The following is a 23,229-nucleotide window of genomic DNA, read 5'->3' as shown; positions in this document are numbered from 1 at the left end:
GGAATACAGAATTCTACAGAGCGAGGAGGCAGTGGCCTCTGTGGCAGGAGTTACTGCTTTTTAGGTATGGACAGGGCATTTTTATGTAAACTCAAAGTGAGTACATGACGATATTCCTGATTTGCCTTGTTGAACTACTTCAGGGAATCTTTGAGTCTGGCACAGGAGCTGGGAAGCCAGCACGTACCACTGGTGCTCCTGGCCTCATCCCAAAATGACAGCCAAGGCTCCAGAGCTGTGCTTAATTAACAAGTTACAGCATTCCAGTGGTGGGATTTCAGGGTTCACCCTCATTTCAGGCTGACCCAAGCGGGAGGCGGCCAGCGAGGGGCTCCCCTGGCTCAGCAGAGGGAAAGCAGACGGAGGCAGGAGCCTTTCCTTCCAACACCGTGCTTTGGGAGAGCAGGTAAAGCCACGGGAGCACCCTGAGCTCGGCGGAGGGAGGGATGGAGAGGTGCAGGGATGCAAGGAGAGAGTGATGTGGCAATAACAGGGATACAAGGAGGGATACAGGGATGGAGAGATGCAAGGAGGGAGGGATGCAAGCAGGGAGAGGTGTGGAGATGGGAGTGATGTAGAGATGTGGGGATGCAGGGAGGAAGGGATGCGGGGATGGAGATGTGTGGAGATGCAGGGAGGGATGCAAGGAGGGAGGGATACAGGGATGGAGAGATGTGGGGATGTAAGGAGGGAGGGATGAAAGGAGGGAGGCAAGGATGGAGAGATGCGGAGATGCAGGAATGCAAAGAGGGAGGGATAGAAGGATGCAGGGAGGGAAGGATGAGGAGATAGGGAGACGTAGGGCGTGAGGGAGGGATGGGGGACGCAGGGATGGGCGATGTAGGGATGCGGGGCCGCAGCTCACACGCGCAGCTCTCGGCCGGCGCGCGGCGCTCTCGGCATCACGTGGCCCCCGTGGGCCACGCCCCCCTCACCGCGAAGGGGCGGGGCCTCCTGCTCACGCGCCGTCCCGGGCGGCCAATGGGGGCGCGGCGCGAGCCCGGGGGCGGGGGGGGCACGGCCAGGGTCTGCGAGGGAGCGGGGCCGCGGGGAGGAACCGGCGGGGTTGGAGCGGAGGTACCGGCGGGGCTGGGGAGGAACCGGCGGGGCTGGAGCTGAGGTACCGGCGGGGCTGGGGAGGCGCGGGCTGGGCTGGGGCGGCGGGGAGGCACGGCCAGTGTCCAGGCGTTAGCCGGGGCTGGTCTGGCGGGGGCTGCCTGGGAGGCGCAGCCGGTGGCCGGGCTTTGAGGCGGTGTCTGGTGTCTGTGCGTGAGCCGGGGGCTGCCTGGAAGGTACGGCCAGTGGCCAGGCGATGGCTGGCGGCCGGGGCTCGCCGGGGGCTCCTGGGAGGGTGTCTGGTGTCCAGGCTTTGCAGCTCTGGCTGGTGACTCGCTGTCAGCCGGGGGCTGCCTGGAAGGCGTGACCAGGCGTTAGCACGGGGCCGGGGTTCCCTAGGGGCTGCCGGGGGGGGTCCAGCCCGTGGCCGGGCTTGGGAGGGCTGACTGGTGGCTGTGTGTGAGCCGGTGGCTGTGGTGAAGGTACAGACAGTGGCCAGGCGAGAGCTGGTGGCCGGGGATTAGCCGGGGGCCGGGGCTCACCAGGGGCTGCCTTGAAGGTCCAGCCCTTGGCCAGGCTGTGAAGCTATAGCTGCTGGTGGTGTGTGAGCTGGGGGCTGCCTTGAAGGTATGGCCAGTGGCCAGGTGATAGCTGGTGGCCAGGCATTAGCCAGGGGCTGGGGCTCACCTGTGGCTCTCTTGAAGGTCCATCCAGTGGCTGTGAGTTAACCGGTGACTGTGTTGAAGGTCCATCCAGTGGCTGTGAGTTAACCGGTGACTGTGTTGAAGGTCCATCCAGTGGCTGTGAGTTAACCGGTGACTGTGTTGAAGGTCCATCCAGTGGCTGTGCATTAACCGGTGACCATGTTGAAGGTCTGTCCAGTGGCTGTGCGTTAACCGTTGACTGTGTTGAAGGTCCAGCCAGTGGCCAGGTGTTAGCCGATGGCCAGGCGTTAGCTGGTGGCCGGGCTTTGAGGCTGTGGCTGGTGGCTGTGTGTGAGCCCATGGCTGCTGTGAAGGTATGGCCAGTGGCCAGGCTTTAGCTGGTGGCTGGGGTTGGCTGGGGCTGCCTTGAAGGTCCAGCCAGTGGCTGGGCTTTGGAGGTTCAGCCCTTGGCTATGCATGAGCCAGGGGCTACCTTGAAGGTGTGGCCGGTGGCCAGGTATTAGCCAGTGCTAGGGTTGGCTGGGGGCTGCCTGAAAGGTCCAGCTGGTGGCCAGGCTTTGGAGGTCCGCCTGGTGACTGTGTGTGAGCTGGTGGCTGCCTTGAAAGTACAGCCAGTGGCCAAGCATTAGCTGGTAGCCAGACATTAGCCAGGGGCTGGGATTCACCAGGGGCTTACTTGAAGGTCCAGTTGGTGGATGGGCTTTGAAGCTGTGTCTGGTGATTGTGCTGTGAGCTGGTGGTTGCCTTGAAATTCCATCCAGTGGCTGTGCGTTAGCTGGTGGCTGTGTTGAAGGTCCAGCCAGTGGCCATGTGTTAGCCAGTGGCCAGGCACTGAAGCTCCAGCCTTCAGCATATGCTGGGGAAAAACATCACTGAATGAAGGAGCTGTTATGCTGACTGCCACAACACCCAACAAAACATCTGTTTTCTCCCATATGTTTCAGGTGAAAGACGAGTTCTCAGAAAGGGGCGTGAAGTCTCCGGCTCTCCAAATGCCAGCTCCCGCCCTGCAGCCTGGCTCCACGCAGTGAGAAACCTTAACTGGGAACTTTCTGTTACTTTAAATAAGAGCTCTGCTTGCCTCGTGCTGCAAGGTGAGAAATTCTTCTGGAAGAGGAGGACGACAGCGACACTTGGAACTTGCTAGTGTTGTTGGCTCTTTTGGCAGAGAGCACAAACCAGACTGAAAGAGAGTAAAAGCCCTTGTGAGCCTTCAGACTGAAATTCTGCAGAGGGACAGTGTCACTGGAGAATGTGATAAAGCCCTGGTAATAAGAAGAGCTTCTCTGGATTGTCTCATCTCTAAAAGCCAGTCTTTCGTATCTACTCTGCTTTCTCATCCCTTTAAGCATCCGTGTTATTCAGTGGTCTTTGCTTCATCTGTTTATCTCTCTGCCTTGGGTGCCCCACTACAGAAGCTGTGCTGCTGGAAGAAGACCTGGAGAAAGATGTACTGAAGCGCTATAGATTGAAGAAGAAAAGCTTGGATCCTGTCTCAGTGGCTGCTGTAGCACACGACATTGGAGACGAGGAGAACTAGAGTATATTTGCTGTAGTTCTGGGTTCCTGCAGTGTTCCCTGCTGGCTCAGTGGTTGGTGTCCTCCATCCCTGGACTTTGCTTGATGGGGATCTCTGCTGCAGGAGCAGTCTCTGCACTCAAAGGCAGACAAGCACGGATAGGGGAGGTCGGCTCTAGATGCCGGAAAAGCCATTCGTATAAGCTCCTGGCAGAAGATCTCTTTGGGAACAGCTGTTGGCTGTAGGCCCACCAAGCTGAAGGTCAGGATAGCCTCTCTGCAGCATGTCTTCCAAGCCAGAGCAGGAACCCCACCAGGCCAATGGGGCTGTGCTGCCCATTGTGCCCATGGACCGTCTCACCAGTACAGACCCCCGGGGGCAGCTGGTGGAGCCCTCGGATTTCCTAGGACCTGATGGTGTCGGGGTAGAAGTGGTGGTGCTGGAGTCCCGTGCCAATGCTAAAGGGGTGCGAGAAGAAGATGCCCTGCTGGAAAATGGCAGCCAGAGCAATGAAAGTGATGATACCAGCACAGACCGAGGTCCTGAGCCAGCCTCACCCCTCAAGGAGACCTCCTTTTCCATTGGGCTGCAAGTCCTCTTTCCGTTCCTTCTGGCAGGCTTTGGGACGGTTGCTGCTGGAATGGTGCTGGACATTGTGCAGGTAGGACTGATGCTTCCCTGGCATGAGGCGCTGGGCTCTGAATCCTCTCTGTAGACTATGGCTTTATCCTAAGCCAGGAGGGACTGGAATACCAAGGCTTGGTGAGCAGATAGCAACCATGAGGGAAGGAGACTTGTCACTTCGTGTGATGGTAGGGGTAAGGGGAGACCTCGGTGGTGTCTGAAGTGAGGGGAGGAGAGGCTGCAGGCTCCCTTTCGCCATAGCATCCCTGCTCCGGCTTGGACGAGGAGGTTGCAGTTCTCACATGTACACTGAGAGACCACTCTGTGCATTACGGCTGGAAATAAAGCGCTCCCCTGATGGTGGCTGTAGGCATCCCAGCTCCAGATCTGCAGGTCCTGTCCCTTTTCAGTCGGATGTTTGCTGTGCTGTTCCTGCATACTGAGTTCTTGCCAGCCCAGTTAATGATTCGCCTGTCGCAGTGTGTGTGGGACGCTTGCATGGTGGCTCGCTCCAAAGGTCAAGAGCTGGTGGAGCGGCCCTTAAGCTGCCTTCGCACGTTCTTGAAGCAGCCAGGGGCCACTGGGCTAGCGGGGTGGCTCCTCCTGAGCAGTGTGTGGAGGGGTCCTTGGGGAAGGCCAGCTGGAGAGCTGGCTGTTACCTCTAGATGAAAACCGCTGTGTTACCAGACTCAATATCTCATTAGGTCTCTTGTGACAGGTAGCACTGCGAGAACCCCGCAGCTGTGCAGCTCGCTCAGGCTTTGTGTGAGAAACGTGACTTTGTGGCTCCTGTGCCAGACTCCAGCGCAGGTTTTCCAAGCCTGTGTGTCTCTGGCAACGGATGGGAAGACAGGCTGTGCAGAATTGCCTTGATGCCCAGCCCTAAACCGGTCTCTGCAGTGTAGGTTTGTGAAACTATTTGGATGGAGGAGGCAGCCATTTTGACACTGCGGGCAACCAAAAATAACAGCTTCTGCTGGAAGCTCCTGTGTTTGTATAAGCAGGGCCCTCACAGTGCTAGCATAGAAGGACTCCCGTGTCGGTCACTTGTCTGTGTTGCTGGCAGGTAGGATCACCTCCGCCCTGTGTGCCAGCAGGGCAAGGCAGGGTTTTTTGTATCTGTGGGTGATGAGGCAGACGTTTCCCTTGCTTCCTTGCCCCTCACGGCTGTTTCCCTGCCTGCCTTCACACTCTGGTCATCCTAACGGTTTCTCTTGATGCAGCCTATTGAGAGAGCTGTGAAGTGACTCAAACCAGGAAAGGCCAGCTGGGCTAAATTAATCCAGGAGACGCTTACTGGAATAATTTACTAAAAAGAAAGACATTTCAAGCATGTTTCCCTTTGCGAGATCCATGTAAGCTCGTGGGTGGCAATTTCCCAGAGCTAGGGATTTGAACCCAGCCTGAAGTCCTTCCTGGAGAAGCAGCAGCCCTTCTGGCCAGGGAGGAGCTGGGAGGGGTGGGATCCTGCAGCACACTGCTGTGTTCTCCTGCCTTTTTTGTTACGGCCATTAGATAGAAAGCTTCGTAATTCCTCTGTCCCACCACAGCTCAGCGTGTGCCTGTGCAGCTTGTCCTGCCAACTCTTCTAACTCCCTGTAGCCTTGAGATTAAATGAGGCATCTCCGTGCCATAGGGTGGAGAAGGGGAATGGGAAGTGTGTGGTCTCTGCACTCTTGCCTGCAAAGCCTGGGGAGCTGATCTTGAGAACTGGCTTCCCAGAGCCTTAAAGACTTGCATGGAAGGAGGGAAGGATGTGGGGTGCGTAACTGGTGCACTGGGGTGGACAGGAGTCCCATTGCTTTGGGTGCAGCAATGGTTTGAGATGGATGGGAGGCTCCATACACTCAGTTCCCTCTGTTTTGGATAAACAGACTGATCAGCCAGCTGTAATTGGTCTCCCCACTGGGAACACAAGCAGCCCTGGCCTTTGCTCACGCTGTCCCATTAATGTGTCCCCTTTGAATTCGCCTCTGCTCCCTTTGGGATCAGAGAGACCTTTAGGCCAGGTGACATGTGAGCATACCAGCTGCTTTTTTGTGTGGAGGGCTGTTGGCACAGTCCCCTCTCCCAGCAGAGCCACAGTTGTTGTTTTCCAGACTTGCCTGCTCCCTGGAGATTCTTTGGATGGGATGGACAGTGTTTCATACGGAGGAGGCAGTCTGCTCATTGACCCTGCCGGCCCACCTCTGGTGACAGCATCACTCTGGGTGGCTCTTAGCCAGCCCTGGAGCTCCAGCTCTCCTGTTAAGACCACTTTTTCCTTGGCAGTTTGGAGGGATATAGCTGGGAGAAGTACACGGCTGCACCAAGGCAATCATAGCTCCAACCTGCAGCACATCCCTCCCTGCTGAGCTGTCACGAATCACCATCCTGCTGTCGTCTGAGTGAAACCACGCTGTTACTCATGACTCATGTCAGCCTTAGCTTTGCACACGGTGACTAAAACTGACAGCAGCTCTGAGGCAGCTGCTACCCTGAAATATCCATTGTCTGCAGGTGCAAAGCTTCTGAAAAGCAGCAAGCTTGGAGGAAACTGAAAAACACCACCTGGGGTTTGATGTTCTGCCCACAGGAAAGCTGGGGAGGGGCTCTTGATTGAGGAGTGCAGGGATAGGACGAGGGGGAACAGTTTTCAGCTGAAAGAAGGGAGATTGAGATGAGATCTTGGGCAGAAATGTTTTGCTGTGAGGGTGGGGAGGCTCTGGCCCAGGTTGCCCAGAGCAGTGGTGCTGCCCCATCCCTGGAGGAGTTCAAGGCCAGGTTGGATGGGGCTTGGAGCCCCTGATCCCATGGGAGGTGTCCCTGCCCATGGCAGGGGGTGGGACTGGATGGGCTTTGAGGTCCCTTCCAACCCAAACCATTCCATGGTTCTGTGAATCTCTGGCAGGCCGGGGTCCACTCTCACCCCGGCAGTGCTGTACAGGAGAGACCAGGGTCTGGTGGCTCTGCTCTCTGGATAGATTTGTGTTCAGAGGGACCACAGGTTCAGCAGAAGATGAAACTGAAGTAAATTAAACCTAGATTGTTTATAGTCTCTCTGCTCCCCCTCCCCAGAGGGCAAGAAGGAGGTACTGGAGATGAAGGGCCTCTCCATGTAATTCTCTTCCATGGCTCTGCTGAAAGCCAGACGCTCCCCTTGCTCCCCAGCACAGTGTATTCGCCAGTGCGTGGAGCAGACTGGACCAGGAGGATCTTATGTGCTGTGTCAGCTTCCTCCTGCCTTCTTGAAAACAGCTTATTTCTGTTTGATTCTTATTTCAAGGGGAAAGGGATTTTAACAGCTCAATGTCCTGAACTTAAGGTCGTATTTCCACTTCTTTTTCCCTTTTTTGTCTTCTCCAAACAGTCTGGCTCTGGTTCTCCCCTTGGAGCCATATCGTGGGCACACGGCTCTGCAAGGAGCTTTCTGCTCTGCAGGAGCCAGGGAGGCCTTCAAGATCTACTCAATGCCCATAGTCCAGTGTTGTATAACATCTTATATTAAGAAAGTTGGCAGAAGCCCATGGGTCTTGCTCTTTGCAGTGAGCAAGCTGCTGATGTCTGCAAAAATCCCCTTGTTTTTCTTCCCCAAGGATGGCTTTTATTCCCTTCTCTGGGAATACCCCTGATCTTGCTCAGGGAGCTGCTTTAGGAGGCTCTGGTTACAGCAGCTTCTGGCATCAGCTTCCAGCACAGACTTCTCGAAAGGTTCATTTACAACGCCGGGGCTGGGACAAGGTGAAGGAGGGCTTCAAGCTTGTGTGAGCTATTGCCTAATCCTTCATGTATCACCTCGGGAGGCAGAAAGAGCCAGGGAGCTTTTGCACAGCACTTCCAGCCTGCAGTCTGACTGATGACGATGTTCCTTTCATTAAGTGATTCTGGTGACACCCAGCTCATCCTGCTGGGACGTGGGAGTGTGTTGTGTGCTGATTGAATGCTAGATACTGCTAAGGGAAGGCGTAGCAAAGGATTCACCGGTACAACAAGAAGCAAAACAATCGTAATGCCTGCCTAAAAATAGACTGAGGAGAGCCGAGCTCACCCCTTCCTAGAAGTGACCTTAAAAGAAGCGCAGTCTGATCTGGTGGTGGGTCGGGTGAAGTATTTTAGACTGATTCTCCCTCTTGCCCTGCTCAGCAGTGAGCACTGAACTCAAACATTTGCTAGACTGGACTTTCTGAGTGCCTCTGGCTGTGCTGGAGAGGTCTCCGACGTCGGGAGCTCAGGATAGCCGGGCGCAGGGCGGTTGGAGCTGAGACTGCAGGGACTGTGCTGGTTTCCGTAAGCACTGCCCATAGCAGCAGCTGGGAGAGGACTGCTTGTTGCATCGGGAGAGTCTGGAAACCTCAGGAGCCTTGTCTTGGAGCAGAGAGAGGGTTGTGGCTAAGCCTGAAATAGCTGCACAGCTTTCAGCCACGCACCTGGGAGCTGGAGAGCATGGTTAGCTTGTCTTACCACTGTCAGAAATGTTATGGGGATTTTTATTCACTGGAAAACAGTTTTTCCTTTTGAGGAAAAATGGTCCCAGTTCATCCATCTCCAGCATTTATGATCAAATGGTTTTCCAAGTGAGGGCATCTTGAGCATGGCATTGCAAAGGACCTGGCAGGAAACTGGGATTTGTTGGCTCAGTGATAAAGGCAAGAAGCGTAAAGGATGGAAAAACAAACAGCAATAACTGAAGTCCTTCCCCCTAGGAGGGTGTTAGTCACCCAGGTAGAGTGAGTTGTATTTGCTGTAAGGTGTTGGCTGATAGTGTTCCTTGTCCTAGAAAGAAATAGGTGTTGGCTTGTTATCCTGATGGTCCGGAGGAGAGCGGTGGAGCCTGCTGCAGGTAACGTTTGCAGGGAGAAGCTGCGAGAGCCGCAACTGCTGTGTGTTCAGCACAGTCGTCGGCCGTTAGGAGCGAGATTCCAGCTCGGTGTCCTTTAAAGCCTGTGGCAGTCAGGCAGTGAGGGAAGTGGGAGCTATTTTGGACACAGGGCCTTCTTGCAAAACATTCCTGTAAAGAATCGGGCAGTGAGGCTTGTGTAGCTTGCAGGGTTTTCTTAAATGCGGTTGTGAGGGTTTTTTTTGGGGTGGTTTTATATTTTCATGGAAGCCAGCTGCTCTCCTAAAAGGCCACTTACTCTGCAATTACTCGTTCTTTTTCCCTAAATATCCATGCCTGCCACTCCTGCTGCGTTCCCAAGGGAGCCATCTTGGCTGTAGAGCCAGAGGAGTCAGGAAAACCCAAGAAGCGTAGGTGCCAGGTGAGGTAGGGGGCACATCTTGGGGAGTTAGGGGGGAACGGAGGCCACGCTGGGCTGCTTTTTGGAGCTGGCAGGATGTGGGAGCTGCAATGCCTTGCTCCAAATGAGCACACGTCAGGAATGGCTCTCAGCTGAGACTGACCCAACTTCAGTACTCGATTCTGCCAAAAACAGCAAGCATTGGGCAAAGTCTCCTCATCTGTCCCTATTTTGGCCTCTGTATGCCTAAACGTTTTGTCAGTGGTTAATCTTTGGGGGATTTTTAACTGGAAGTTGCAGGCTGAGATTGGGTTTCTCAGCTCAGCGAGAACATGTGGTCACTGCTACACGAATGGCAGAAACAGTGAAATCACTGCAAAATTTGAAGTGTGACACCAGAAGAGGAGCTGGGTTTTTGCTCAGGGCCACGCACAGGCAGCGCCTATGAGTAAGGGACATTCAGTCCAAAGCAAAGGTTTGCAGGAGCTGTGATCATTTCTAATGGTCTCTTTTTGTTTCAACTTTGCAGCACTGGGATGTCTTCAAATACGTGACGGAGGTATTTATCTTAGTCCCTGCATTACTGGGCCTGAAGGGGAACCTGGAGATGACTCTGGCATCTCGCCTGTCGACAGCTGTGAGTATCCAGGGAGCTGAGGGAGCAGAATACCTGGTTTGGGAAGGGGTGGGGAGGCGTATGCGTGCATGGTGGCTGGGCAGACAAAAATGACTCTGTGCATGAGCCTATGAAGTCAGTGACCGCTGAAACCAGAGCCTGGAGGCGAGCATGTTGGGAAGATGACTTCATTACGCTGGATGGATCAGGTTTGAAGGTTTAACAGTCCGTAAGCTTTGCTGACAGTTCAATTCCTTGCTGTGGCTACTTGTGGGCCTGGAGGCACAGTCCATGAGCTGGCTTTGGCATTTGAGTGCCTCGGTCCAGTTTTCTTCATAAGAAAGCTGGGTGCTGGTGTGTCATCAAAGCAGGCTGAAACAAGAGAGGTTCAGGAGGGCTGGGAGATGAGAGCCTGGAGAGAATGACACGGTAAAGTCTAAAGCAGAGGAGACCTCACAGTTAAGAGCCAGTAGGTGGATTGACAGCCTCTTGAAGTTGATGGAGAGGCATGGCTGAGAATTTCTCTTGCTGGAATTCAGTCTGATTCCTGTGAAACAAGTGAGCTCCCTGTGAGAGATGGGGGCAGGCTCTGTTAGCTCCTCAGAATACTGTGGTAGTTCAGCTGTAAATGAATTGCTTTGTGTTTAAATGCTTCTATAACACAGCACTCTGTAGCTGAGTGGCACAGGAGAGAGACTGACATCCTCTCTTAACAGGGACAATCATGCTCCTTGCTTCTGCAAAGCATCTTCTCCTTCAGCATGACAGCCTGACAGATCTTACACCTGCAAGGTGTTAGCTGCCTTCTGCCAAGCTTTTAACTCTGCTGAGTCTGTGCTGTGAATTGTTGGATTCAATTGTGTGCCCATGCAGCGAGCAGCCTGGTCTTGACCTTGACGATGCAGAGGGGCTGACCTGCTTTGGTCTGAGAGAGCTGTGAGGAAAGCACTCACGGAGATGTAGGGATGGGGAACCGTCTGCCTGGATGGAATCAGCATATAGAGCTGGCAGAGAGCTGCTTCTTAGCGAGCTCCCTTCTCTTGGCCTTCCCCTTACTGGTTGCTCCAAGAGAAAGCAGAAGAGAAGGGCTCAGTGTGGTCCTCTCCTGGGAACCTCTCTTGTTCTTCCATCTTGAGCAGTGGGGTAATGGACTGTGCAGAAAGTCACAGGAATGCAAGACTTCCCCCTTGTTGTCATGGTGGCTGTGGCAGGATCCTGGCACAGAGAGTACCCATCCCGCTCACTCGCCCCTCCGCTCGCGGCCGTTGCCCTTACCCGGCTTGGTCTCCTGGTGCCTCCTCCTGCCCCTGAGCTGATGGCTGAGGGTTGGCATCGCCCTCATCATCACCACCCAGGCTTTGTCCTCGACTTTCCTTTGCCCTGGCAAGAACGAAGGCTGTGCTGCCTCTACAAATCCCCTGGTCCTGTGCTCTACTTCCTTGTATCTGTGCATGGTGGAGTCAGACGATCTCTTGGACTTTCTTTTTTTGTCCTCGCCCTGTTCTTCCCTCAGCATGGGGGACACACGTGCAGCTGTGTGGTGGGAGCTCCCCTCCAACTGGGCGTTCATGGTGTGGGGCTCGTGCTCTCTCCGCAGGAAAGCTGCCTGCAGTGGTTTCTCAGACTGTGGGTTTCTAATTAGTGCTGCATTAAGGCACTTCAGAAATTCCTTTCACACTTAAGAAGCAAAACTTTCCCATTAGTTAAAGGATTAAAATCCTGTTGCCAGTGACTACAGCTAGGTTATGTTAATCCCAACGTAATTGCCATGTGGCTGGAATTTTAAGGTCAGGCTTCATGTGGAGCTCAGACTCCTGGGCTGGATGTCCTCAGTGCTACTCCAGTCAACTCTTTGTTGGTTTTTGCCCATTCTTTCCTCCTGTTCACTAAAATGACCGGAATAAACACACTCCCGAGATGGACCATCTCGGTGCTGGTTGAAGTGAGTTGGCAGCTTTCTGAAGCACGTGCAGGAAGGACAGCAGAAGGATTAGATGATCACTAACTTCAGTTTGGCAGAGGCCAGCAAGGAAACCTGAGAGGCAGAAATTGCTGCGGTATTGTTGAGCAGAAGTTTGACACTGTCAGCCAGTAACTCTAACATGCATTTACCACCTCAGCATGCTCGAGCCTCTCCCTTTTGATCCGTAGTGACAAACTTGTTTCCTATTCGTGTTCATCAGCTTCTGGTAATACAAGAGTGGATGTAAGCTTATACCTTCTGCCTATCCATTCATTCCTAGAAGGTGCTAGGGAAGAGCAGAACCCGTATGCTCTGCCGTAACCAGCAACATGCAGTGATTCTGCTGGGTTATTTTGGATCGTACACCAGGGAATTAAAGCAACTTGCTGTCTGTTCTGGTTAGTCTGATTAGCATCTCCTCTAGCTGTAGCGGTGCCAGCTGACCTGTGTGCCACAGCTGCTTCCCGCTACTCAGTAGGTCTCCACGTGGCATTAGCCTTGTTTACTCAGCTTTTAACAGAAGCAGTCATTCTCACTGCCAACTTCCTCTGCCCACACGATGCTGCCCTGGCCTTGCTCCGTGTCGGAGCTGGGGCATACAGCTGGCCCGAGGGGCAGCGCACCCCTATTTCTCTCCCGGCTGACTGACCCAACTGGGGCTGAGCCACGCTTGGCTCCGTCACCACTGGAGTGAATTCCACGAGAAAATAAGCTGTGGTGCATGACTCTGCATGGGGACAAGGTCTATCATTTTGCTCTTGCAAGATTTTCATCATTCTAGTGACGTCAATTCCCCTTTACACTCCCTTCAAAATCCCCTCTGTTGCCGCTCTGGCTCTACTCCAGCCACGTAGGAGAGTTTCAGCCCATTCCCGCAGCTGGGAAGGAGAAGGTGCTGAAACTGGGAACAGCTGTGGTGTTCTGGAGTTCCAAACCAGAGTAGCTGTTGGAAGAGGCACTGTGGTTATGTACAGCCCAAGTGACTCTCCCAGGGCTGCGTGTCACGGGCTGGGCTGTTACTGCAGAGTTGTGCCACGGCCGGACACACACACGGACACACACATCTTTCCTACTGTATTGCTGTCCCTTAAGAGCTAAGGATTTGAGATCGTTGTTCTCTCCCGCTCCTGGCACAAACTTGCATAGCTGGAAAGCAGGAATTTGACTGTTAGCAAATGCAAAATGCTGTCAGTCTTTAATGGTGTTGTGATGTCCTCTTGCAGGCTAATATTGGCCAAATGGATACACCCAAAGAGCTCTGGAGGATGATAACGGGGAACATGGCTCTGATACAGGTAAGAAAAAGTGAAAGGAGAAGAAAGTGCATTGGTAGTTGGTGCAAACACAACTATAACGAGTGTCAGAAGGTTTAAATGCTATTGACTGTCAACATTGCATGGAGGCAAATGGCACCTTTCTGTCCCACAGTCACCTTACCATAACAGTTTGCCCTATAGGTTAGATGGTGTTTCTCTGCTGGATGCTAACCCACCTGAAATGGTACCCTGAGGAGCGTTTCCCTCTTCCCTCACCCCAGGACCATTTTCCTCTCTAGTCCTCTGACTCTAGTTTTTGTTTTCAGGTTCAGGCTACTGTGGTTGGCTTCCTGGCCTCGATCGCAGCAGTGATATTCGGATGGATCCCAGATGGGCACTTCAGCATTGATCACGCTGTCCTGCTTTGTGCCAGCAGCGTGGCTACTGCATTCATTGCTTCCCTTGTTCTGGGTGAGAGACAGACCCTGCACACCCTCCACGTGTCTCTTCCTAAAATGCTCCCCTTGGTCTCATCCTGTTTTCTTCCTCTTTTTGGCTGTAGGGTTGATTATGATTGGTGTCATCATTGGATCCAGGAAGATGGGGATCAATCCTGACAACGTTGCCACACCGATTGCTGCCAGCCTGGGGGATCTCATCACACTGGCTCTGCTTTCGGGGATCAGCTGGGGCTTGTACAAAGAGCTGGGTGAGGAGAAACAAAAGACCTTTGTCTCTCCCCAGTTCTTCCATGTGCTACTGCGTCTCCCTCTCATTTCACCCTCTTCTTTTACCCTTCCTGTTTGCGGGTTACATAGGATGCCTGGCCTGGAAGCTACCTCAGTTAGTGAGACCTAGTCAGAACTGATAAGGGGAGGAAATGGACCTTCTTACTGCCTTCTAGCTGCAGTCAGTCTTGGCAGTGATCTGCATCCTTCCTTCTTACCAGGTAAAGTGGTAGGAGAGAGGTTATCTCCAAGTGCCAGGGCCTTGCTTGTGGCTAAAGCAGTGGGAGAAGCCAGCCTTGGATTACATCTTTCATGCTGTCAGCACCAGCTGGGGATCCTCAGCAGAGTTGCAGCTGTAGGCTGAGACTTCCTCCTCCCCCCCATCCACCTTCCTTCCCTGGCGGCTGGGATGCAGGGATGTGACTCAGCCAGGTTCAGCCAAAGGTGAAGCAACGCTGGGAGGTCTTGCCTGGATGCGGGAACTGAGAAGGAACAGTTAGAAACTGAAGAGATCTCACTCAGATCTGTTGATAAAGCCCTGTGAGTACAGCAGGAGAAGAAAATGCCGTGTCCTGCAGAGCTGAGGCTGGGCTGGTCTCATTTACCTGCCCTTAGTGGAGCTGCTGACTCCAGGCGTGACCACAGTCTATAGAGAGCTGAAGTAGCACCCTGCCTCGCTGCAGCAGGATGTGTCCTTGATCTGTTCCCTCTGCTTATTTCCCCCTCAGAGAGCAAAGCCTACGTGAATCCTTTGGTATGCGCCTTCTTCATAGCTCTGCTGCCCATCTGGATAATCATTGCCAAGAGGAACGCTGCCACCCGGGAGGTGCTGTACTCTGGCTGGGAGCCCGTCATCATCGCAATGGCAATTAGCAGGTAGGAAGGTGGGGAAGTGGGGAAGAGTTCCTCTCCCCCACACACAGGCAGTGCACCCTTTCCCCCAGCCCTTTCAACCTCTTAGCCCTTGGGAGATTCCAGGCCAAGAGAGAATCAAACTTCTGCTTCCATAGACAGACTGCCAGGAAACAGGAGGTCATTCTGTGTTTCACAAAGACACGGGGTTTTAGGTCCCAAGGCACAGGAGTGGTTCAGCACCTGACTGCTGGAATCCAGGGCCTTAGCAGTGCCTCCTGCTGCACAGGGAGACCTTGGCATGGCCATGGAGTAAACCCAGATCCCATTTATCAGTCTCTGCCTTCTGAAGGGCAGGGTTGCTTTTGATTATTTCACTGCAGTAAACTGTACATGCAGACACTTAGTCTTTAGGGTTTGGCAGCAGAAGAAAGATCCCACTGAAACCGTCGTCTGTTATCAAGTATTGAGACTTAAAATCATGTGCCCCAACTGTAGGTGGATGTTAATAGGTGTCTGTGTCATCCTTGGGTGCACAAATTGCAGCAGAGAGAGCCCTCGTTGCTCTGTGTGACTGTTTCCTAAAGAGCTTTCAGCACTGACCTCTCTGACCTTCCCTCGGCAGTGTTGGGGGTTTGATTTTGGACAGAACGGTCTCAGATCCAAACTTTGCTGGGATGGCTGTCTTCACTCCGGTTATTAACGGTGAGTCACTTTCCGCTCTGGTATTGCAGCCCTTGGAGACTTGGCAGACAGTGGAACTGTCCCGCATGCCTTATTTCAGGCAGATTAAGGAGACTCATTCCCTTTTGATTGCCAGTGAGATGTGGTGGTTACACGCAGCAGCGTGGCTCCCTCTGGTGCCAGCCTTCCACCAGACATGACTGCCCTGGGAGTCTATTGCCTAAAACATGCATTTTCCAGGGGCCGAACAAAAACTGTCTGCATTTCCTGATCCTTCATTTCCTGCATTTCCTGGCTGGTGGAAGACCCCCATCTTCCAATATATGTGCCTTGTGGCACCTGGTAACATAAAGATTTGGATTCACAACTCAGAATCAGGAAATCTAATTGATTTTGCTATAAAGCTTTGACCTTTTTTCTGCCCAGTGAACCAGGGAAACTCCTTTGTTGGTTACTTTTTGTGATAAATGGAGTTAATTCTGAGCCAATGCATATTGTGGGTTTCGCAGTCTTATTATGCCTCATGCACAAAATAATAGTTTTAAACCTCCTGTGTCTATTTTGGTAGCTGACTTGTCGTTTCTTTGTTTCATGTATTTCTTGCAATCAAAACTGCAGTAATAGAATTGCATTGAAGGGACCTAAGGGGAAATCGTAGAACATGTGCTTTCTCTCAGCTCTTGGCATCCTGCAAAAGTGGAATTTGGGTCACAAATAGACTGTCCTACATTATTCCAGCACCTGGCGATTCCAGGTGTGCTGGCTGTTGAAAATACTTCTTTCTCTGTAAAGTGTATGGGACTCATCCTGCTGCTCTCTCCTTGTCCGCAGGTGTGGGTGGCAACCTGGTGGCGGTGCAGGCCAGTCGCATCTCCACTTACCTGCACATGAGCGGGATGCCTGGAGAGAGCTCGGAAACAGCCCCTCGCAAGTGCCCCAGCCCCTGCAGCACTTTCTTCGGCTCAGGTATCCAAGATGAGCGTTGATATAGATTGAGTTCTGCCGGTAGTTGCCTGACTGAACTCATTGGTGAAGCACTGTCGCAGGAAATGGGGCTGAAACCAGCTCAGAGGCAGCTGTCGGCTCACGGATGTGGTGGTTTTCTGGCCTGGTCTGCCCTCTAGAGACAGTCAGACCTTCAGCAAAGCCACTGCGTGAGAGAACATAGCCCTGCGGGATGAGGAAGCCGTGGTGCAAAAGTCCCATGTCCTGACTAATGCTGTAAATTGTCCACCCTCTAAATCATTTCCACGAGTGCCCGGGATACCGAAACCTGCCTTGAGGCCGCTGGAGTGTTGCAGCTCTGCTGGGCTGGTACAGCTGCAGTTATAGAAAGCTGCCGAGCAGCTCTATGATTTGTGGCAGAGCACAGCCCAAACTTGCATTCCAGCCTAGAGTGCAGGCAGAGGTTATTCTCCAAAGTGTCTAGAGAGGCTTGAGAGCCTGCAGCCTGGGGTCTGGCCTTCTGCACCACGGCTGTCCCTGCAGAGCAAGGAGGGGCGAGAGGTCTCCAGCGCAGAGGTGATCTGTTAGGAAACTGATCCCCAGCCAAGGTGCAGACAGAGCTTCAAGGAAATTCAGCCTTCACAGTAAATTCTTGACAGCTCTGTCACCACTGTGAGAGGTGGGACAAGAGTCCTTTGGCAGCTGCCGTCTGAGAATAGCTTTGTTCTGGGGCCAGAACTAAGCTCTCCTACAGAGCTTGGTGCAAAGAGTCCTTGGTTGTCCTCACAGTTGGATCATAATTCAGTGCGCTGCTTTCCAGCTGAAATCTGCAATGTGGGGATGCTGGTCCACGTTTCTGATTTGACCACAGCTGGGCTGCCTTGTCCCTGGAGCCCAGGTGGGCTGCAGAGTTGCTGTGTGTTCAAGCCTATCTTAAGCCTGAACTCCGTCTTTGTTTCCTAGCAGATGTGAATTCTCGCTCTGCTCGTGTGCTCTTTCTTCTGGTGGTGCCTGGACACTTGGTTTTCCTCTACACCATCAACTCCATGCAAGGTGGACACACTACACTCACCCTGATTTTCATAGTCTTCTACATGACGGCTGCGCTACTCCAGGTGAGCCAGACCCCTCCGGGGGCTGTAACGCCTCAGGTTGGAATAGGGCATGTTACCTTGTCAGCTCTTCAGCCAGTTAAGTCATAGATACGCTGCCGAAGGCACAGTGAAACACCCTGTCCCTAGGTAAGAGATTTATGTGCTGGGGAGAGCTATGCCAAGTAGATTGTGTTTGTCAAATGAGCTGGTATCAAACTGGATAATCCTTCTTTGTTGATACCTGTACACACAATTTGTCTTCCTGTCATTCTTGGCAAGGTTTGAATCTGTCTTTTGTTTCTTTTAAGTCTTTTTGATAGCAGAAGTGTTTACCTTGTGTGTGTTCATCTGTCCTATAAGGTGCTTTAGCAATGTTCAAACTGCTGCTGAAGCAAACAGGATGTGGAATTTGCAAGGACCTCATGCCTTGTGTGGCTTGTCCTGCCCTTTCCTGCCTCCCCTGCAGGGTAGCGAACTGCGAGCTCTGCGGCGAGGGCTCCTGATCTCCCTGTGAGAGCTGTGGGAGCCCTTAGCAATGCCTGTTCTGAGAGACGTACACAGAGCGGGATATTCATGCTGCAGAAATCCAGCAGCTGCTGGCAGGAGCCTGGCTGCCTGCGTTGGAGGGCAGGGAGAGACGTGCTGGTTAGGGATTTTCCTACTAAACCCATCTATGCTCTCTCCTGCTCTTCCCCTCCTCTTGTAGAAGCCGTGCCTGGTTTTGGTGTCCCCTCAAACCAAGAGCCAAGGCCAGCATGAGGAAATGAGTCAGAACATCCATCAGAGGCAAGAGAGGAGAGCTGTCATCCAGGAGGCTAAATTTAGGCTGTGAACTCCTGCCGGGTGCTTGGGCTCTCAGAAGGGGCTTCCGCTCGCAGCCGCTCTGCAGAGCTGCTGCTGCGAGCAGCCTGCGGGCTTAGGAGCACCGGAGCTGGCAGCAGCGAGACCGCCATGTGCTGTCTGCCATAGTCCTGAGCTCTTTTGAGACCATCCCAGCCCTGGAGACTCCAGAGGCATTAGCAACAGGCCTCTGGCCACTTCAGACCCATGTCCCAGCCCTAAGGCTTGAGAGGATCCAATGTGGATTTCCTCTGTCTTTAGGTATTGATAGGAGCCTCTCACTGCATTAAAGCAGATGGGGGAGAACATCACACTCTGGTTGTACTGCGAGGCAGTTGCTCTTTTATTTCTGGAAGACAGGCATTGTTGTGCCTTCCAAAGCATCCTGCCTGCTTCCGTGTCCCCCTCCTTGCCCCATATCTGTTCAAGCTTGTTCTGGTTAGTTCTGAAAACCAAGGTGCAAAATCTAGTCTTTTAGTGTTTGGGTGCCACTCTTCCTTGCTAATCCTAAATTTGATGGTAACGTGTGAAGCTAAAGAAGGTCAGGGCAGAGCCTGTTAAGGACAAAGTGAATTTGGATGCCCAGGGGCACTCTGAAACTCACCGAGTTCCTCTTTGTGCTGTATTTGTGGTTTTGGGGGTGCAGCCAGCATTAAATGCCAGGAGTGCAGTGCTCAGCAAAGTGGTTCTGACCTGCCAACAGCTCTGTCCCTCCAGCTGAGCCTCATCTGCCCAGCTGGAGCTCCCCTGGCTCATGCTCCAGGAAGGCTGGGATTGCAGAGGTCAGGATTTGTGGCTGATGTGGCTCTTTTCTCCCTGCCTCCCAGGTTCTCATTCTCCTCTACATTGCTGACTGGATGGTGCACTGGATGTGGAGCAGGGACCTCGATCCTGACAACTTCTCCATCCCATACTTGACAGCATTGGGGGACCTGATTGGAACAGGTCTCCTCGCTCTCAGCTTTCACATCCTCTGGCTCATTGGTGACCGGGACTCCGATGTGGGAGACTAGCTCTCCCTCCTCGTCACAGCTCTCCTCCTCCTTTCATGTTGTTGTTTCATTTCCTCCACCCTTGCTCTCCTCGGCTTCCTCTCTCCACCCCGTCTCTCTCAAGACTTCATCTTTGATACTGGATTCTCATTATTTTCAATGGGAATTTTATGTGGTTTATATTTCAAGCCAAGTTTGTACAGAAAATAAATCTAGTTTTAGGGAGGACAAAAAAAAAAAAAAAAGTGTAACGAGACAATCACCAAGTGCAATTTCATCGTAGTTATGTCTGAACCAAGGTTACAGTGAAGATACCAGTCGGGGAGCCCACCCCGTCCCCATTACTAGAGGCGAAGGGCTGCTTTTTTCGCTTCATAAGCGTTTTAAATACTGGAGGTAAGGTTCAGGTTTCTCTCACTGAACAGGCACCTTCTAGCCAAGTACAACCTCACGGGTGAGCGCTGGGGTATCTCCTGTCTTCTCTGCCCTCCTCCCTCGTCTTTGCTCTCTGAATCCCCCTCCTTTCCCAGCATCCAAAGCATGTGAGCCACTGGTAGAGGGATTAGCAGAGATGGTGAGGTAGGTTCTTGTGTGCCGAAACACCCATTCCTGTGTGCCCGCAGGGAAAGCAAGCGAATACCGGGTTTGGGGAGCGCAGAGCTGAGGTCTGGCTGGGAGCAGGCTGGTCTCTGCTGTCAGATTCCCTTTTGCCAGCCAGCCAGTGGCATCTCGAACTGCATGCTGCTTGTTCGGCCTCGTGGTGTGAACGGAGGTCGCTGACTGCTGCACACAGAGGGATGCGCTCTGTGCTTTGTCTGAAGAGGCTGTGAACTCTCCTCATCGTCCTTCTCCCCTTCCTTCCAGCCGCCAGTGCCCTGCTGGAGCCATCGTGGATGCTGCGTGCAAGCCCCTTCTTCACACTGGTATGGGCACAGCTTTATTTTCATGGCAGCCCACTCATTTCAGTTGATTTCTCTTTCCTGGAGAGGTGGATGGAAAAAACTAGATCCTATTTTGTGTGTTGAGATTTTGTTTCAGTTGCTGAGTGCTGCTGACGGGCCCATTGCAGCGGGGCAGAAGCCACCCAGTACCTCTCCACTTGAGCCTGAGGTATTTCACAGCTTTGGGCTCTTGGTGTCTCTTGGAAAAGGACCGTGATGTTCAGCCGCTGGATTTCTCTGTAGATACCAGCTGTAAAACATGTCAGCGGGTGCAGTCAGATTCCCCAAGCCCTGGTTCCCGGCACAGCTCTGTCGCAAAGGAACCCGTTTGCTCTTGAGCGAGCGTGTAAAACCTGGCACCAGTATTAGCACGCAGCTTGCAAGCGCTGACCGAGCACTGCGAGTGCCGAGTTCCTTGCTCTTTTCTTTCCCTTCTGCTTTTTGTGCTGTTCGGCTCGGTGATGGCAGAGCTGCCTTCCCTTCCGCTGCTGGTGCCTGTCGGAAGGACTCATATGTGATGAGAGAGAACCTGTTGTGGCTGTGTGACCGAGGCGTTTGTAAATGATCTTCCTGAGCGCTGTTGGCACTCGGCGGTTTTTAGTTCTCCCATTTGGATATAAATCAATTCGGTAAACTGAGTGCAGTTTGATGTAAGCAGGTCTTATTGACTCCGAGGCTTCCCCCGGTTACACCAAGTTTAAACGATGTGCTCGAGCGCTAATGAACAGTTTCTAACGCATGAATATAAATCGAATGCAGAAGCGTGCATGAGGCAAAAGCTCTGAACATCTGTCAGAGATGGGGAAAACGCAGCACATCCCGTGGAGCTGAACTGCAGTGCTGCATTGCGCAAAGCTTGGGGAGCTGCCAGTATCTTCCCAAACACTGAGGGATTGCCTACAGTATTTGTCTTGCATCCTGATCCTGAAATGGTGGCAAAGCTCTCGGTTTAGTTGGCTGTGCCGGCCCTGCAGTTCTGCCCTGCCCTGGACGCTACCTGTCCTGATTATTGCAGTTCCAGAATATAACCTGAAAGCTGCTGGATTTGTGGGTGTCTGCTTTTCCTCTCTCTTTAGGTGTGTTCCTCACAGCAGAATGTGACCATCTTTGTTGGACCCGATTTCCTCCTTTGGGTTAACTTCTATGTTTCTCACACAAACCCATGCTTGTCGTCTTCTTTTGGCTTTCTGTCCCAGCAACGCTGTGTGCTGCTGCTCAGCTGGGAAACGGTGCGATGGAATGCTGATCTTCATCTGAAGTAAGGCCAAGTTGGAAGATCAGTTTGTTATTCTGGACAAAGCCAGAACTATCTGAGCTCTAGAAAGCCCTGCCTAAGTGCAGGCGGTTTTGCTTTTGGGGGGATTCGTGAGGTGCAGATCGTGCCTCCCTCTGGGAATAGCTGAGAGCATCCCCTATGGTCCAAGTCAAGTTTGGGATCGGGCACTATCCCAGCCCGGAGATCTGGTGCAGGGCTTGTCCTTACTCTGGAAACGAGCATGTTGGAAAGGAAGGTCAAGATTAGTGCGTAGGAAGCCAGTTCTGGAAAGGCACAGGAGTAGATCTATCCAAACCAAACAGCAGTCGGGCTCTTGCCTGACTCTGGAAGGACCTCCCTGAAGCTGTAGATGGATCCTTCCCTGCTCCACTGGGTGTGCACCGAGTTCTCCTCCTGCCCAAGCTGTCCGTGGTGTTCAGGAGGCAGGGATGGGATCCTTGTCTTCTCGGACCTTCACGAGAGCAGGTGATATATTTTTGAGACCATTTTCCTCTTCTGCCTTGCTAACATAACCCCGGGCTTGGTTTCCCCTTCCCCATCCTCACAACACATCCTTTGTGGCAGCAGCTCTGAACCTTGTGCTCTCCACCCTGGTGATGTGACTCCTCACAGCCCTCATTTGGCCAAAGCTCTGTTCAAACCAAACCAAACCAAACCACAGACCAGCCCTCAGACCAGGCTGTACGGAAGCCTCGGCCCAGGGACTTCTAGAGGATTCCCTGCTGCTCACCTGACTTCTCTGCCTAAAGCTGAGGAATAGAGACGAGTCTGCCTTCCTTTAACAGTAAAGCTTTTATAGATCTATTTTCCGGGTCTTTTGGGCGTCACATCACCAGTTCCCCGCAGAAAGATTCCCCAGAGGAAGGATCTTCCTTGCATGGTCTGCTTTAAATCGAAGAGACACAGAGGTGGCTGGGAGCTGCCACACTGCCGGGATGGGGGTTCTGTACATTCTTTAGGGTCTAAGGTTTGTGAGCGGAATAGTTCAGGGTAAAATCTAATTTAAAACTGAAGAATATTGATGGTCAAAACCTTTTCCCACCAGTTGCACTCGAACGCATGCCTACTCTACAGCTGACTGCAAGTGAAAAAATACTGGTTTACTCTTTTTATTAAAGGAAAAAGACTGTCTTAATTATTTATAGTTCCTATAACTGAATTGACAGATGTAAACTTAACGGATAAATTATATTTGGTTAAATAAAGATGACATTTATTTATTTGGACTGCGCTGCGTTTCCTTCGTACACCTCTGCTGGGTTAAAGGGCTTCTTCTTAACATTTTGCATTATTTGAGCTTACGCTGAAACTCTTTTGTTTCGCAGTGGAATGAGAGCGAAGCAAATCAAATAAATTGCTGTGTATGAAGCAAAGTGTGATCAGTATCCCCAGCAGAGCGCCAGGCTGGCTCGGGATCCCAGCATGGCACCGGAGCCGCGGGTGTTTGCTCCCAGGGTCTGGCTGTGTACAGAAGCGCTGCCCTGGCTGGCGGTGGCTGTGACTGGTGGGGAAGGTAGGTGGGACAGAAGGGCTCTGCCTCGTTTGAGGCACGCAGAGCAGGAGTTAGTGGCTGTTGAAGGCTGCCTGTGCTCCTCAGCTGCAGGATTTGCTGGTGTGAACCGTTTTAGAATCTACAGAATGGTTTGAGTTGGAAAGGACCTCAAAGCCCATCCAGTCCTATCCACCCCCTGCCGTGGGCAGGGACACCTCCCACAGGATCAGGGGCTCCGAGCCCCATCCAACCTGGCCTGGAACCCCTCCAGGGATGGGGCAGCCACCACTGCTCTGGGCAACCTGGGCCAGGGCCTCCCCACCTGAACAGCAGAACATTCCAATGTCTCTTGGGCTGTGCCTCCTGCTGCCTCCCCCAGACAGGGATCCTCTTGGGGTGTCCTAAAACAAAGCCTCAGCCGAGGCTCTGCCAGCTCCGACTCACCCCAAGCTGTGGGGCACTGGGGGGGC

At 52.8% G+C, this 23,229-nt stretch overlaps 1 protein-coding gene across 4 annotated transcripts; it reads left to right on the top strand.

Annotated features, from left to right (window-relative positions):
• Positions 1–1,009: 1,009 nt before the first annotated feature.
• On the top strand, positions 1,010–22,499 carry SLC41A1 (solute carrier family 41 member 1). 4 transcript variants are annotated; one of them, XM_054087348.1, is made up of 11 exons: positions 1,010–1,120; positions 2,666–3,901; positions 9,610–9,717; positions 12,883–12,954; positions 13,242–13,386; positions 13,478–13,624; positions 14,372–14,519; positions 15,121–15,200; positions 16,011–16,145; positions 17,088–17,239; positions 18,886–22,499. In XM_054087348.1, the coding sequence occupies exons 2-11, from the start codon at positions 3,524–3,526 to the stop codon at positions 19,069–19,071; spliced, it is 1,551 nt and encodes a 516-aa protein (XP_053943323.1). In that variant the 5' UTR covers positions 1,010–1,120; positions 2,666–3,523; the 3' UTR covers positions 19,072–22,499. The 4 variants fall into 4 exon arrangements, with proteins under 4 accessions (XP_053943323.1, XP_053943324.1, XP_053943325.1 ...); XM_054087349.1 differs by having other exon boundaries at positions 1,015–1,077; XM_054087350.1 differs by lacking the exon at positions 1,010–1,120 and adding an exon at positions 1,799–1,928.
• Positions 22,500–23,229: the final 730 nt, after the last annotated feature.

Source organism: Cuculus canorus, chromosome 24 (genome assembly GCF_017976375.1).
Source record: "Cuculus canorus isolate bCucCan1 chromosome 24, bCucCan1.pri, whole genome shotgun sequence".
NCBI classification, from domain to species: Eukaryota; Metazoa; Chordata; class Aves; order Cuculiformes; family Cuculidae; genus Cuculus; species Cuculus canorus.
This window is presented reverse-complemented; position numbering and strand designations above follow the sequence as displayed.